This window comes from Serinus canaria, chromosome 3, assembly GCF_022539315.1.
Source record: "Serinus canaria isolate serCan28SL12 chromosome 3, serCan2020, whole genome shotgun sequence".
Lineage (NCBI taxonomy): Eukaryota > Metazoa > Chordata > Aves > Passeriformes > Fringillidae > Serinus > Serinus canaria.
Window position 1 is genome coordinate 108,930,429 of NC_066316.1, and position 16,007 is coordinate 108,946,435.

Consider the following 16,007-nt stretch of genomic DNA (forward strand, 5'->3'; position numbering starts at 1 on the left):
CACCATTTAACTTTCCAGGCAACATTCACAAGAGAGGCCTTGAAATCAACAGAAACACCTCAAAGTCAATATTCTCACTCTACATTCAGATGTTACTTGTGTCAGTGAAGAGATGCAAATATTTTACCATTTCCTTTACAGCCATTAAATGTCATATCATATCTTAGAATCTGTCATCAGCTGTGTGTTGTTGAATTTGGGTAATCATGGAATTTTCATAGTCAAAGTTCTAAGAAAATCTGACCAAGCAGTTCAAGGTTTCTTTGTCTTCATTATTATTATTTTAAAGAGCTTAATTATTTTAAATGAGGATGTAAACATTCTGTGCAGATGGCCTCTTCCCCCCCCACTGAGAGGGAAGCTGTTTCTTTTGCTTCATGTCAGAGCTTCACCAGCCTGGGGTAGAGAGGAGTCCTTGAGGTGGTTGCCAAACGAGACTCCAAGCCTTCAGGCACACTTGGATCTTTCCACTTTTAAGTAAGGCCATCATTAAAACATGAGCAGACATAATTGCATCATAGCATTGGGCAGAATTACAGGCAGGTCTGGATATCCTTAAGCACCAGGCTTTGTAATGTGTTGGCCTGATATTCATTGCCTTTCTCTGCACCTCTCCAACACCAGAGTCAGAGATTTCAGCCTTGCCTCTCAGAACAATAAAGTTGGTTTATAGGAGCTGTAGTGGGATGCACTACAAAGCTGAGAATACCCAGAAGACTCCATTATGAAACCACCATGCTTAATTTTAGGCTTATAAACCCAAATGAAAGTACGATAATGAAAGCAATTCCTTTCATAGGTGTGGAGCATACCAAAAATGAACCAATTTCAGTGTGAGCTCAATTAGCCTGGAAAATCAGGCAGCTAAATTTGACTTTCAGGAAACACATTTGAATGCTCTGCCATTAATCTTCTGTATGTTATGTCTGATTTAAATGTAAAATCATATTTTCTCCCAAACTTGAAACTTACTTTCATCAGCAAAGGGAAATTATCCAACTTGCTTGAATTTTTCAAAGACTTTAACTTGCAGAGAAGTAAGGACCACCAAAATTAGAGCAAGGGGAATTACTGATAGAAAAGTAAGATACAGTAGAAGATAATATCTCTTGGCCTTTTTATGCTCATTAGCTAAAGTGAGCCTAATAAAATACACCCTCATAGGAGCTTGGCAAGAAGAGCTGGTTAGAAATTTTCTATAAAATGATTTCTCTTAATAAGCTTCATGGGAAAATTAAAAGGCTCTGCATATCCCCATTTGTGGAGAAGAATCTATTCATCAGGAACTGAAAGTAGAGTTACCACAAGACTCTGCAGCAGCATTTCACTAAAAAAATTGGCTTTTTAATAGGAAACACGAGGCTATGTTGGTGAGAGCTGGAATATTTAATGATTACTGGTAACAAAAAGGCTAAACAGTAAAGGAAATAGACCCCTTACTCATTCCAAAACATTCTTTTCATATGAGCATTAGTTTTTTAAATCAGAAGTTTCAGATTCTGCTCTGGATAAAGTAGCAATATCTTGGTGCTTTTATGTAAGCTGGATGTCTGAACTTGTCATGTAGTCAATGAAGATCTAGGGCAAGATATAGCTGAACATTTTAGGTGCTATTATGTGTTACATCCACCCACTGCTGGTTTAAAAGGGTCCTGGTCCCCTCTAACCCCCCTGTATTATCACCTGTTCACATGACATAGATGTCTGGGTACCCCAGAACATCTCAGATAACACCAAATCACATTTTTATTTAGGGTGGAAGCCTCAGTGTGCACCAGGAGAATGGTGCAGCTAACCATAAAGGAAACACATCCATTTAATGTGCTAATTCATTCTCCAGACTTCTGTGACTGTATTGAGCAAAGCCCCAGGGCTCAATTCATTTGTGTAAACAATTTGAGGTACACAAGGGTAACCTTCCCAGCACTAAAACATCAAGAAGCAGGATGGACTTCAGTCCTATATCATATCCATCAAATCTGTGCAGATGTTCCAAATGTCACAGGACATATCAAATCACTGTAGACTCTTCCAGACAGGAAACTACATTATGTCCCCTTTGGTGGTAATGGGAGTTTGGAACTGTTGATGTTTATGCCTACAAGTTGGCACCTACACTTACATATCTTAACATCAGATTTTGTCCCTTTCTGGGATTTTCTACAATCTTGTTCAGCATTTCAGAACATTAAAATTTGTTCCTACCCCTAGAAATCATTTCTGTGACAATCCCTCTAAGTTTTGAAAGTTGTATTCCCACTTTATTTCTCAGTGTCTATTGAGCTGTCAAATAACATAATATCATTCCTTTTGTACCCAAATTGAAAGTTTCAAAAATTGTAGGCCAGAAAGTTTCTTTTCCATTTAATCCTGTATTAAACTTACTATTTACTTGACCTTCTCAGCCTCTACAATGCCCTGAAAGCAGATTGTAGCCAGGTGGGAGTCAGTCTTTCTTCCCAGGTAACAAGCGATAGGACACAAGGAAACAACCTCGAGCTGAGCCAGGAGAGGTTTAGATTGGATATTAGGAAAAACTTAGCTGGAAGTGTGGTCAGGTATTGAAAAAGGTTGCCCAGGGAAATTGTGAAAATGTTCAATAATCCCTGAAAGTGTTCAATAAAACAAGTGGATGTGGCTTTTGGGGACATGGTTTAGTGATGGGCTTGGCAGTGCTGGGAAAATGGTTGGACCTGATGATCTTGGTGGTATTTTCCTAACTTAAATGAGTCTATGATTTTATTATTTGCATCTACTGGAAATGAATGAATGAGTGAATTAATTAATTAATTAATGAAGATATTTCCAGCTTCTATAATACATACATTAGTTTCTTTTACTTGCAAGATCATGAAGATTTTTACGTGTCTCAGTATAGCCAGTTCCCCAAATCAGGTCTCAGAACATCACACAAGCAATGTAAAATTAGTGCAATAACATAACTAGTAATGATACCTTTAATTTCCTTTTTCTTGCTTATTGTTTCTGCAAACTCCATCACATTTTCATTTTTCTGGACTTCTGAAGACCAGAAATTATGATAAAATGTGATACAAAATCATTAAATCACCTGACTCCTAAAGTGACTTGAAAGGACTTAAAATACTGATTTATGCTACTGCTGATCTAGTTTTTACAGCTATTTAAAACATGACTTACAATGATGATGATTTTTATATTTCTGGTATGCCAGGCATACCTAAAAAGAAAACAAAATTAAACTGAAGTATGTTTACCTCTTTGCAATGCTAAATTATAAAGATCCCTATATTGATCCAAGTTCAAGCATCCAAACTTTATGTGGTATTATTAATTGATGTCTGCAAAATATTGCTTGTAAATATTTAATTACAATTTTCCTTACATTACTAACTGGGAATAAATATAAATTTCTGCTTTGAAAAGTGCTTGGAGACTGATGGATAAATTTTCTAAATGCTAGTTATTTGGAAATAGCCTTTTGGAGACCTTTTATAAAAGACTATGCCACTCCCAATCTGAAATGAAGACATATTTCCATATTGAGCACGCATTTTGGTTGGAATTCACATATTTTTTGTGTCTTCCCTAAGATACCAGCTTTCCTATCAAATAGGTTTCCCATGTCTAGCAGGAAGAAAGGTGACTTAAAAAAAATTCTTGAAGCCTTTTTCATGTGGGTTTTTTGGTACTTAAAACATCCTACTAATTGTCCATGTTCTGTAAAACCTTTTTCCCCTTAGTCCCTACATTTTCACTTTTTTTCTAAAAAGCCTGGAAAGACTGAGAAGCCAAAGTGCAGAGGAAACAGGTCACTGAGGTGAAATATTCATATTTCTAATCCTCACATGGGTCTCTGCATCAGATCAGGATTTACTGATGTGGCGCCCAAGACAGCTAGTGAGTCACTGTAGGGACAAAATCTTAACCAGCAGGGAATGGGAAACAGTTATTTTTCCTTGGCAAAATCACTGTGATGTGTGTTTTCTTTTCCCCTCACCCAAACCAATATAAAGTATTGATTTCTCAAAAATGCCCACAAACTCAAAAATTAGCTTCTGTTCCTTCCATCTTTTTTCTTCTCTAAGAAGCAGGATTAAAATAACTTAAATCACTTCAGAAAATTCCAATGGCATTTCAATCTTTGAAATAATCTTTGTGTTTCTAAATGAAAACTAAAACTCTGGAGGATTAGGGCAAGGTTTTTTGTTTTCGCATACCACTTATCAAAATGAATCATTATAACAAGGAGAAGAAGTTGGTTGCCCCATAATAACTTCAGGTTTTTTGGCCCTTTCATGATCATCTTATACTGCACACATAATATTTAGGCAAATGGCACCAAAGTCAATTGCCTAAAAACCAATTTCTAGTGGCACATCCCATATCCTATGGCAGTAAGGACATCCTTCAGTCTTGCATCCAGTTCTAGGGTCCCCAGCACAGGAAAGTTGTGGAGCTGTTGGAGCAAGTCCAGAGGAGTCCATGAAGATGGTTAGAGGGCTGGAGCAGTTCTGCTACAAGAAAGATCTGAGAGGATTTGAATTGTTCAGCCTGGAGAAGAAAAGACTCTGGGGAGGCCTTAGAGCCCTTCCAGTGCCCTAACAGGCTCCATGGTGCCTGGAGAGGGACTTTGGATAAGGGTGTAGGGTGGCAGAAAAAGGAGGAATGGCTTCCCAATGACAGAGAGCAGAGTTTGATGTGATATTGGGATGTATTCCTCACCCTGAGGGTGGAGAGGCCTTGGCACAGGGTGCCCAGAGAAGCTGTGGCTGCCCCTGGATCTCTGGAAGTGTCCAAGGCCAGGCTGGGCTGGGATCAACCTGGGGTAGTGGAAACTGTCCCTGTCCATGGCAGGGGGATGGAATGAGATGATCTTTCAGGTCCCTTCCAACCCAGACAATTCTGGAATTCTATGATCTTCACTGAGATGGCATCCAAGAGATGGGACTTGTGGAAAACTTGCACACTTCTGGATCTACAGGTGGCAGCCAGGAACAATAACAATAAAAACTCTGTGTTTAAAAAACCACTGAATTTAGATATTTAGATATTTAGATGTTTAGATGAAAGGTGAGCAGGGCAAATCTCTACCAGTAAATTCAATACTACCAGGGAAGTATTAGAACTCTGTTATTTTTGCCAATAATTGGTTAGGATTGTTCATTAATTCAGCCTGGCTAAACCAGCCCTATGTGAAATATTTTCTGTTCATCGCTTGAGCATGTGTATTGTCCAAGGGTATTGGCCAGGGTCTGCTCCCAACAGGAACTTCAGATCTCACCCTGTTGGATGGTCCATGAGTGTAGCAGCAGGGATATGACCAAATCATGCCAATTGTGCTGAGGGTTGGAGATGGTACCCTTGGCTTTACTGAATTTCTTCATTTAGAATAACCAGGTCGTATTTAATGGCTATAAAATCACAGAATAATTAAGGGTGGAAAAGACCTCCAAGATCATAGAGTCAACCAAGTATGATCCAGAATTTTTAATAAGCCATGAAGAATTCTTTTTATTTACCCAAGAATGGGGAGCCAGGCTTTATGACACTGGAAAATTAGCAATGCTTCAGAGCTGAGGGCATGGATTCTGTCTTGGCTTCTCTGAAGTCAACAGCCCTGTGTCAGTCTGCACTTGCTGAGAGTCTGTCCCGTGGTGTTTCAGAACTGAGGCTCCACCAAAAACAACCTTTGAAGCTGCATGCAGTCTGCTCTTTGGCTCTATTCCTTTCTTTTCTGTTTCTCCCACAGGTAATAAATAGTTTAGGGAGCAAATCTTGAATTTCAGTGTAACAAAATGAGCGTACTGTAAACTCCTCAGTGTTTGTGGGCACATTGATATTTATGTGTGTGTGTATATTTCTTTCCCTTTTTTTTTTTTTCCCCCCCTTCTTCTGTCTCCCTCCCATTTGTAGTTTGATCACTCACGGTTTTGGAACTCCTGCAATATGTGCTGCCCTAAGCACTTTCCAAACTGTTCTCAGTGAAATGCTGAACTACTTGGAAAAGCACACATCGCACAAAAACGGAGGAGCGGCGGAATCCGGCCAAGGACACGCCAACTCGGAGAAAGCCCCCCTGCGGAAAACTTCAGAGGCTGCTGTGAAAGAGGGCAAAACAGAAAAGACAGACTAGCTACATCAAACAGAATCTATTTCGAGAGAGTCTTGCTGCTGATATTTTTTTTAAATATATATATCATTGAGGGCAATTTATCTCCAGTGGACCAAATCCAGAGGAAAAAAAAAAAAAAAGGGGGGGGGAAAAAAGAAAAAAATAGTAAAAAAGAAAATAAAAAGAAAATAAAAAAGAAAGATTAAAACAGAGAGAAAGAGAGAGCGTGAGAGAGGAAAGTATTCAACCCTAAGAACAGCAGTGTACAGTAATTGTGTGATGAAATTGTCACTTTTTTAAAATTTATGTTGCTCTAAACTGCTTTTTTGTGCTCGTAGTATTTGATTGTTCTGAATGATAAACTAACACTGTTTTTTATTAGCACTTCTGGACTTGGCTAAGGTGGCACATGAAATTTGAAGCACTTTCTTCTCCGGCAGCAGAGTTAGGGTCAGTGCATCAGTTGTGGGACACACAGTTCCAGCATCCTGACTTTGCTCTCATGCTGGATAGATTGAAAGAAAAGCTTCCTCTGGTCCATGGGAAATGCCTGATCTACTCACCATTGAACAAACAATATGGAAATCTGGTAAAAGAGGAATTCTTGGGTCATGGGACAAATGAACCGTCCTGTACACGGGAATGCACAATAAAGCTGCACTGGAATGAGGCCAGAACCTGTTGGGAATCTGTCCTGACCATTCAAGCAGCAGCCATGGTGTCTCTTGTGAAAAGAGCATGGCAGACTGAAAGGAAAACAAACCTTGATAGTCTCAGTAAGAGACCTGATCCCTCTGTGAACTTCAGTTTAAATGGCAGCATGGGCTTCTGTTCTCTATTTTCTCAGCTCCTGGCACCACAGCACTCTGCCATACTTGGGTCTCTGTTCAACACAATCAGTGCAGGCAATTGGAGTCACATTTTGTGTTGCCTTGATTTTATGATGCTTCTTTTTTTTCAACAGGTTGTTTCTGCAGCTTTACTGTCTTTATAAATCCAGCTGAGGTGCAGAGGTCTAACTGGAAATAAAATAAAAACAAAACAACAAATAGGACAGATTGGCTTAGTCCACAACAGCTGAGTGGTAATAACCTTGCTAATGTACTTCTGAAATATTTCTTTACCACCTACCACACATCCTCATGCAGAAAACATGGGAGGTACAGTTTGAGCTAAAGACTCTTTGAGTCTAGGGACTTTTTCTAGTCACATTCTAACTCCTTCTTCAATGAGACCTTTATTCCACTCTTTTTCTTGTTTCTCTAACATCACCTTATTGAGAAAGTTAGGAAGGAATGATATTGCTGGGAGGGCTTGGTGCTGTCCATCTAAACTCTACTTCAGACCAGCAGAACCAGACCTTTTCTTCCAAGGGACAATTCAGCTCTTTCAGTGGTGGGAAAAACTATAGTTGTCCATGTGTAAATGTTTAGAGCCATTTGAGATGTTTTAGGTGTCTAAGCCAGAGTTTTGACAGTTATGACATACCTTTAGGAGAACTGGACTCACTTGGAGGAAGACCTGGAGGATCCCAGAGACAGCAGTAGATAAGTGTGGGTGACAAAACCTCTCACACACATTTTCACTTTCTAGAAGCTGTTAGCATGGATTACACCTTGGATGATCAGTTTAGACTAAACCTAGGGACTGTGACAAACACCTGCAGTATTTAGAGCCAGAAGGACTTAAATTGAATTAACACCATCACCCTTACTTTTCAAATTATGGAAGGCAGTAGAGTGATGATGGCATGATGCTGTTCCTCTCAAGGTCAGTAAGGACTTTACCATTACCATGAGAAAACACTCTAGAAATAAAGGAGTCCCCGATTGTTTATTTAAAGAAATTTGGGGGAAAAAAATATTCCTATGCTTTTGCCCAGAGTTGTTCTTGCTCAGGGTAGGTGTGTAACTCAGATACCTGCTTTAATGCTATCCAGTCACCCTCCTTCATTGAGGGGAACAGGTATATCTCCAGGGGACTCCACCTCCTTAACACACCAAGATCAGATAAGTGCCTCAAAAAAATTAACTTTATTAAATTAAGGTAATGAATATGTACCGGTACTTCTGGAGAAATGCTAAAGTCAAATGAACAGTCCTCAGAGATGTCTTCAGCAGAAACATTGTGGAACTGTCCTAGAACATTAAACACTTGAGTGTGAAAGTAGGTAACCATGATTAAAAGTGAAAAGGAAACCCATTCTGCGTTTTCTATTGCCCAGACTGAGGGAGAGGAAAGGGAAAAATCAAAAGTTTCACTTGTCAGATATGCAGATTTGCCACATCTGTAAAATATATGCTGTAAAGCAATTTAATTTGAACCTCTATTTCAAGATATGGATAAATTTAAATTAGATTTTGTTTGGACAAAAAATATAAGGGAAAGGTTTTTAAGATCCTTTTCAGTTATTTCCACTAAAGTATCAACTTTTTGGAGAAGGAGGAATAAATGGTTGGGCAAATAAATCTGTGAAACTGTTTTTAAAGCAACATTTTATTACCATCAAATTAAAATGCTTAACCTTGCAAATAATATGTACACAGCCTTATATGAAATATTTGCCTATTTAGGATATGGTCCAAGGTCCCAGCAATAACTTATTTCAAGATTTGTGTCTCTCACTGTTACACAATCACTATGAGTGTCTGCTCCACAGGCAACAGATTATTTTTGGCCTGGATTACCCTTTGATCTATTGCTATTAATAAATCTGAGCACACTTCAAGCCCCAGAACTTCCAGTTTTTGGCTTAATGACCCCTGTATATTTTTGTTAATGGTCTATATAGATCTGATTCTAGGTGATTGAACTGCTATGTGTCCTTAACATTAAGAAGTTATTTCTATTTCCATGTCAAATCTTCTGTTTTTTTCACTTAGTACTTTAGCACATTTTAAAAGAAAAATTCTTTTTTAAATGTAGCTGCAAGTTTGCTGACCTTGGCAGGATCTCTATTTTTTCTTTTTAATTACACTTAACAACTTTATTGAGACATCAATAATTATCACTGCCTTATCTACTGAACTAGCAGTCTGAGCAGTTTGGTGTCAAAATGCCTTCAGTTTTTGACACTGGAACTTTCAGTGAGGTGTTAAGCAATTAATTCACTGATGCTCCTTTTAAAATCTCAGCCTAGGTTCCCACTTACATTCCTGTGCTGTCCATGGGAACACGCCCATGTTCCTATGTTGTAGGTCTGGGGGTTTTATTATTTTCTTAGTCCTTGTCTCTGTCCATCTCAAAACACATTCATGGCCTAGATAAAGCTGAAGGAAGTTCATGATTTGAAGTTAGTGGGTGCTCTCTGGTGTCAGATTGAAGCATACTTGTACATCTTTGGCTTGGAAATTTATCTGATCAGAAAAAGGAAAAAAAAATTATCTTCCTTTAAGAGATTATGGATGTGTTTATTCAATGTCAAAATCATCAAAGGAGTAGAGAAAAGTCTCCAAAGTTTCATGGCCAAGACAGTGAGTCATTATGATTGTTGGACCCCAGAACTCGATTCATAACCCAAGTACTGTTAGAGTAGTTGGATCCTTTTGTGCTTCAGCCCATTGCTCAGCTCTGTATGAGTTACACCTTTCCCACCACCAATCTCAAAAGACTTTAAGCAGATCCCTGAACTTACTCCTTACCCTAAGTCCTGGCACATTTGACTCACGAAGAGCAGCTTCTGGCTGTTGGATTTATTAGCAAATTACTCATGGAGCAAACACACTGACTAACTACAAACTTATTTTTCTAGAGCAAGGTGTTACTCACTGTGAGTACAAACAGCTCTTGTGCTGACTAAGCTTAGCAGGTGAGTCTGGCAGAGTAGGAGCAGCGTTCTCACCTCTGTCCTGAGATTTGGTTCTCTGTTCACACAGCCCATTCAGCACCATTACATGACAGAGAGGTAATGCAGTAAAGGGAAAGTTTTATCAGATGATGAGACCTGGAACAGAGCTCGAGTGGCCTGTTAACAGCCAAGCAATGATGACTCTGCCACCCACAACTGAAGACTCTCAAGAACTTTGTCCTTTGTGCTGCCATCTTTAACCCTAACTCCTTCTAGGTGTCATTCTGTTGCCTTGGAGAACTGGCAGAAGGGGTGAATTTAGACCTTTCATTTGCTTCCTTTTTAAAGATAAACAACAACATTTGTTGGGAAAAGACTTCAGCTCTCCAAATCAACATGGAATCTGCTCTTTGAAGTTTCTCTTTGACTTTTCCTAAAACCAGAAAAATCTGCTACAAAGCAGGCACAATGTATAGTCCTTCCAAATCCTGGACCTCTGTGTAAATATTTCCCCAGTTCATCTCTTCCTTTGGACGTGACTCAGTGGCACAGGCGCAGCTCACAATTTTGCAGCCAGGCTCAAGAAGGGCTGTTTATTGTCCTAAGAGCCAGTTTTAACTTTACAATCCCTAACTGCTATTTTTTGTTTGTTTCTTTGTTTCCTAATACCAACAAGCAATTTTGGTCTCAGATGTCTTAGGGGTCCAAAAGGGCTGCTGGTGAATTCCAAGGTCTTTTGACTTTCATTTATCCTATGGAGAAATAGTTCTGCTGCTCTGATTCTTTATTTCTAAGGACAAGAAGAAACAGCATTTGTAGAAGACACAAGCCTGCAACACAAGAAAGAATCAATAAATTATACAGGAACTGTATTTATAAGAGTATGCTTTGCCTCTGCCTCATTACAGGCTTAACAAGAATTCACATACAGCTGTGTGGGAAATGAGGGAGGAAGATAAAGTCATTTTTCTTTGCCAGGTGGAGGTCATTTGGAAAGGTCTGATCTTTTTATTGCTATTCTTTACTTTTCTTTATTTTGTACAATTAATTCTGTTCTGTACAGCAGCTGTTGTGATTGTACTTAAATGTGAGTGCGCACTTGGTCACCAACAAACAATGTCCTATTTATTGCTTTGGAGTTTTGGTTTGTTTTTTTCCTTCCATTTAATTTAATTTATAATTCAGTGGTGAAAAACATAATCTTTTATATTTCTATTTCCTATACAAGCTACCTGTTTTACATGAGTCTATGAGGATAATGACCACATTTGATCAAACATTTCACGGCAATAAAATCTATGTTGATTTAACCCTGATCTGTCTGGTGCTTCAAAATAATTTCCATCTCTGAAAAAAGATTGTCAAACTTGACCAGGAACCAGATCTATGACATTACAAGACCTAGAATTTTCATCAAACAGGTAAGGCATACAAGGCAGAGAAACAATAAGAATATTATTCTGAAATTACAGCAAAGAAATCAGTTTATACAGAGACTAAAGTCTGGATTTATCCCACCTAAATGTGACTATGTTAAATAGTTATCTGGTCTAGAATCTGTTACCCAGATTTAACATTTTTATGTAAACAGGAAGATCTAATGCAAGGCAATTCATCTTGTCCTAAAGCAGGAATCCAAACTGGTTAGGATGATTTATATTAGATAAGTGGTAGGTTAGATCAGAAAAAGTAGCAGGAGTCCTCATGTCTGTTTACTCATAATGGATGCACCCTGGAAAAATTGCTAGCCCTTCATATTCAATATTTAGAGGCCCTCAGATGTGCTTTTCCCATAACTGTGGGAAAGGTTGTAACAATGCTGGCAATCAAATCCTCATCCCCACAGCCTCAAACTAATTATTTAATCTTCTCCCTGAAAATTTACAGCAGTTCATTTCCAAGTGCTACTTCAGCCAAGGGTCTGGGCTAACTGCCACTGCAGCCACTCGAGATTTTGATTCCAATATTGAGTCGCAAGGTTTGAATCTTTCCAGGCAGAAAGAACGGTCATAAAAAAAGTCTTTAGATCCATTTGTTCAGGAAAGCTTGGCTAAACCTCTGAGCCAGAGTTGCTTTAAGTCATACCTGAAAGAAGATATGGTTTACATCTAAACATTTTCACTAAGCATAAAAAAAAAAAAAACAAAAAGCAAAATGATGTGGTTTTAACAGCAATTTTATAGGCATCCATATTCAAAACTGTTTGGAAATTTGATGACAATTTTTCATTTTGTGTTGTTTCAGAATTGACTTTCTGAGCAATCCTAGAAAACTCACCAAGGACAAAGCTGTAGTGAGAAAAAAGTTAAGAGTTTCAGGTAGAAAAAGAAATGCATTGGGAGGAAGCTCCCACATATTTAAACTTATTTTATCCAAATATCACCTCTGTTCCCTAACAACTGAACTCTCAATAATTAATATTACCCCTGTAATATTCTAGGAAATACAATTCCCCTGGTGTTGCAGTGAATACCTCTAACCAGTTCTGCATGTGCTCTTCTCCAAAATCAGAGGAAATGCAACAGTGACTAATTCATCAGTATTTTAAACTCAGTCACATGAGAGGCTGCCTTTCCTATCTCTCTTCACTTTGGTGTGTTAATTTTTCCACTCAATCCATTAAAACAAAAAGAAAACAATTCCACTGAGATTTGCAGGAGTGCAGTACCAAAGTACAAGTCAATGTGCAAAAGTAGCCTCTAAGTTGTAGATAGTGCACTGTACAAGAAGATGAAAAAGAAAAAAAGTAATAGAAAAAAAATTAATCTCTGTCATGTTTTATATGCAAACTGCATACAGAGAGCTTGGGCAAATTTGCATTCAGAATAAGTGACCAGGCAAAAAATGGATCAAATCTGTAAAAACTGAGTGTCCTGAACTCCAGGAATTAGCAGAGTTGTTCAAGTATGTCTGGTAATATTATCCTTTATTTCAACAGCAGAGCTCCCACTTGTTAGAAAGGCTGTGTATTTATATTTTGCTAGAAAGTACAGTTTAGCTTCTAGGCAGGGACCAAAATCCTAATCTAACAAAATCTAACCTCTTAACTCCTGTACAGGTTCACCTTCCCATAAAAGAACATGAGTAAGAAATTAATGGGAAATTCAAGTTTTAATGGAAAGGGCATTTTGCTCTGGGCAGAGTTTATGTTGTGGAGTTTCTAATGGAAAGATATTTGAATTAGTGATATATAAATGCATCTCCTGAAGCAACTCAAAATATCAAGATTTGGAGGCAGGTCCTGTCTGACTCCCACTGTTCCTCTAGAGGGATCAGGGTCTTATTTGACCTGTATCTGTCATTCCCTTGTGTATACTTTGGATTCTCAAGGAAACCTTGGTGAAGATTTTCCTTTCCTCAAGGAAATGCTGGTGAGCATCATCTCTCAGCAAGAAAAAACATACATTGCATTTGTCTGTCAACATGCACAGCAGTAATATTTCAGTTCAGAGGCCCCCACCTTAGCCTCAATCTGGAGAAAATGAAGCTGAAGGAACATTATACTGGTGTCTGCAAGTACCTGAAATAAGGCAATAGTCAGGTGGGTGTCAGTCTCTTCTCCTGGGTAACAAGTGACAGGAAGAGAGGAAAAGGCTTACAGTTGCACCAGGGGAGATTTAGATTAGATATGTAGAGAATTTTCATCATGGAAAGTGTTGTAAAGCATTGGAACAGGCTGCCCAGGGACATGGGGAAAATAACATGTGGAAGTGTCACTTGAGGACATGGTTTAGAGGTAAACATGGTTGTAAATTGTAATGATTGTAAATATTTTTTCCAGCCATTCTGTGATTCTGCAATCCAAAGTCTTAGGGCATGTGATGGCAGGAAGATGATCCCATTACTGCTGTCACCCAGAGCTATCTATTTTTCATGTGTGGGGTTTTTTTTTAATAAATTAATGCATTTAACACAAATATTAATGAACCACTCTGGGCCGTTATTATGGTCAGATAAATTAAGGTGTTATCAAAGCACTGAATCTTTGCCAATTAACACATGCGGTGTGAAGCCAGTAATAAAACTACACAGAAAATTAGGAATGGCCAATAGAGAGCACTTTAGTGGAACTGGATGCTCTATGAATAAACTGCTGGAAGTATGCCAAGATATTATCTCCTTATTTGTCAAATTTGGATCTGAGAAATAAGTGGGAAAGCTTTCCCTTGAAAATTGTCTATGATGTGAAAATAAAAATGAAAGATGAGCAAACAGATAAAAATCTTGTACAATGAGCTATGGACAGGTGTATGAGGAAAACAGCTTAAAAATTATTATTTTTGAATCACTTTAAAATTTATGGTTTTCCCCCTTTATTCCTATCAATTAAATCAGAAACCAGAAATCCTATGTGGCAAAACCACTTTTGAAAACTGCATAGAGGAAGTGTGCTTGTGGTGACACCAACTGTTTAGAGTAAAAAAAAATCTTTCATGCCTGATTAACAAGCCAAGTACACTGTGGCAGCAGAAGAAGCTTTTGTGGGCCCACTCTTTTACTTTTGTAGTAAAATGAATTGAGAGGTACCACTGGTCTTTGCCGACTTTTCATTGTTACCATACAATTAGTTTTTAACTTCACTTAATCTGCTTTTCACTGAGCCCCTAAACAAAAGCCCAGGTTTGCCCAGGTCTCTAATTTTACACACAGAAGTCAGGCATAAATTTGGACAGGTTGGTTAGATCAGCTCCACTGACTCTAGAGGAAGCTTAGCTTGATTAAACACCTAAATTTAAATAGAAAGGGGAAAATCCCATATTAAACTTACCTTCAGTTAAAAATAAATGAGAAGAACTTCTAATCACCACTAGTTCAGCTCAGTACTGAAATTGGTGCAATTGAAGAAAGAGTTTCAGCAACCTTATCTCTTGTCCATCCTGTCCTCCAGTTTTTCAGGTTCACTTCATTCACCAGACTGGACAGTGTTTCCAGTCTCAGTCAGTTTGCTGGTGTTACAGGCTCTGCTCCAGATTCTGCACTGTTAACCTGCTGAGTTGACCCGAGGTTGTTGTGTTGAGGAAAAAAGAAAGAATCAGAGCACCTCAAAAATTGCCACTGCATAGACAAGCAAGAATGAGCATAGGAAGAATATTCCTCATGGAAATCAAGAGGGTCATAGAAAGACTACACCAGTGGGAAACCAAGCAGTCACAGATGAAGTTTTGAATAATTTGGTTTATCAGTTTGTTGGGTTTTTTTCATTAGTGTTTCAAAACAGGTTGGTCTCTGGTCCTGAGGTCAGCTGTCACAGCATGGCCACACCTCTACAATTAAACTTCAGCTGGAAACCAGGCAGGGAATTGATCCTTAGACTGCTGTAAAGGTGTTTCTACCACATAACCAAGGATGTGGTAAGTTCCCTGACACATGATGTGTTCTGCAAGACACAGGCAGCAGATGAACTATGTGCTATTCCAGCTATTTCAATCAGCAAAATCAATATTTGGGGCAGTGAATATATTTCAGTCTTTATTTATTAGTACAGTTCAGCTTTGTACATTTTTATTTTTGTTGTTGTTAATTGCCTGCCAAAACTTAAGCTGCATCTCATTCATTACTCATTCAATTATGACAGAAGATGGATTTTGGCTTTTCAGTCTCAGCTGCTGTTAGTAACTTCTGGGTAGAATTTCTCAGGAGGCTGTAACCTCAGCTTTCATAAGCAGCCTCTTGCCTCTTAGCTGCTTCTTTTGAGTAGTTGATAATGTATCACTACATAAAATGTTCCTATCAGTCACTTCTGACACACAGATCATCTTGAACTTTATGCAAAGTGCAGTAAAGACAGCCTGCCCTCAGGAAGGGCATGAAAAACATTCCACAAAATATCTGCACATAATTCAAATCAGACAAACGTGCCACAGCAACTATCAACAAGGACCATGTGGGCAGAAAGCCAAAGATGAGGCCAAAGCCAGAAGTCAATCACAGATTAGCTTTTGGAGTAAGGTACATTTTTCATAGCATAATGTTGAAACAAGTGTTACAGAATTATGATGTGGATCTCCTGCAGCTCCTGTGTCATATCTGTCAGCCCCATATTTCAGGGAGTCTTGTCAGGATCAGAGGAAACCTCAGTGTGGTGAACACTCCCAGCCTCCAACTGAAAGGCTGCATCGACTGTAG

The 16,007-nt window shown here is 38.6% G+C and overlaps 1 protein-coding gene across 1 annotated transcript in view; it reads left to right on the forward strand.

Moving 5' to 3' along the window:
• TFAP2D (transcription factor AP-2 delta) overlaps positions 1–6,115 on the forward strand; it is a 48,320-nt gene extending 42,205 nt beyond the window's left edge. Inside the window, exon 8 of the mRNA XM_018922426.3 lies at positions 5,896–6,115. Within this exon, the coding sequence (XP_018777971.2) occupies positions 5,896–6,115 (220 nt within the window). The remainder of the gene's footprint in view (positions 1–5,895) is intronic.
• The last annotated feature ends 9,892 nt before the right edge of the window (positions 6,116–16,007 follow it).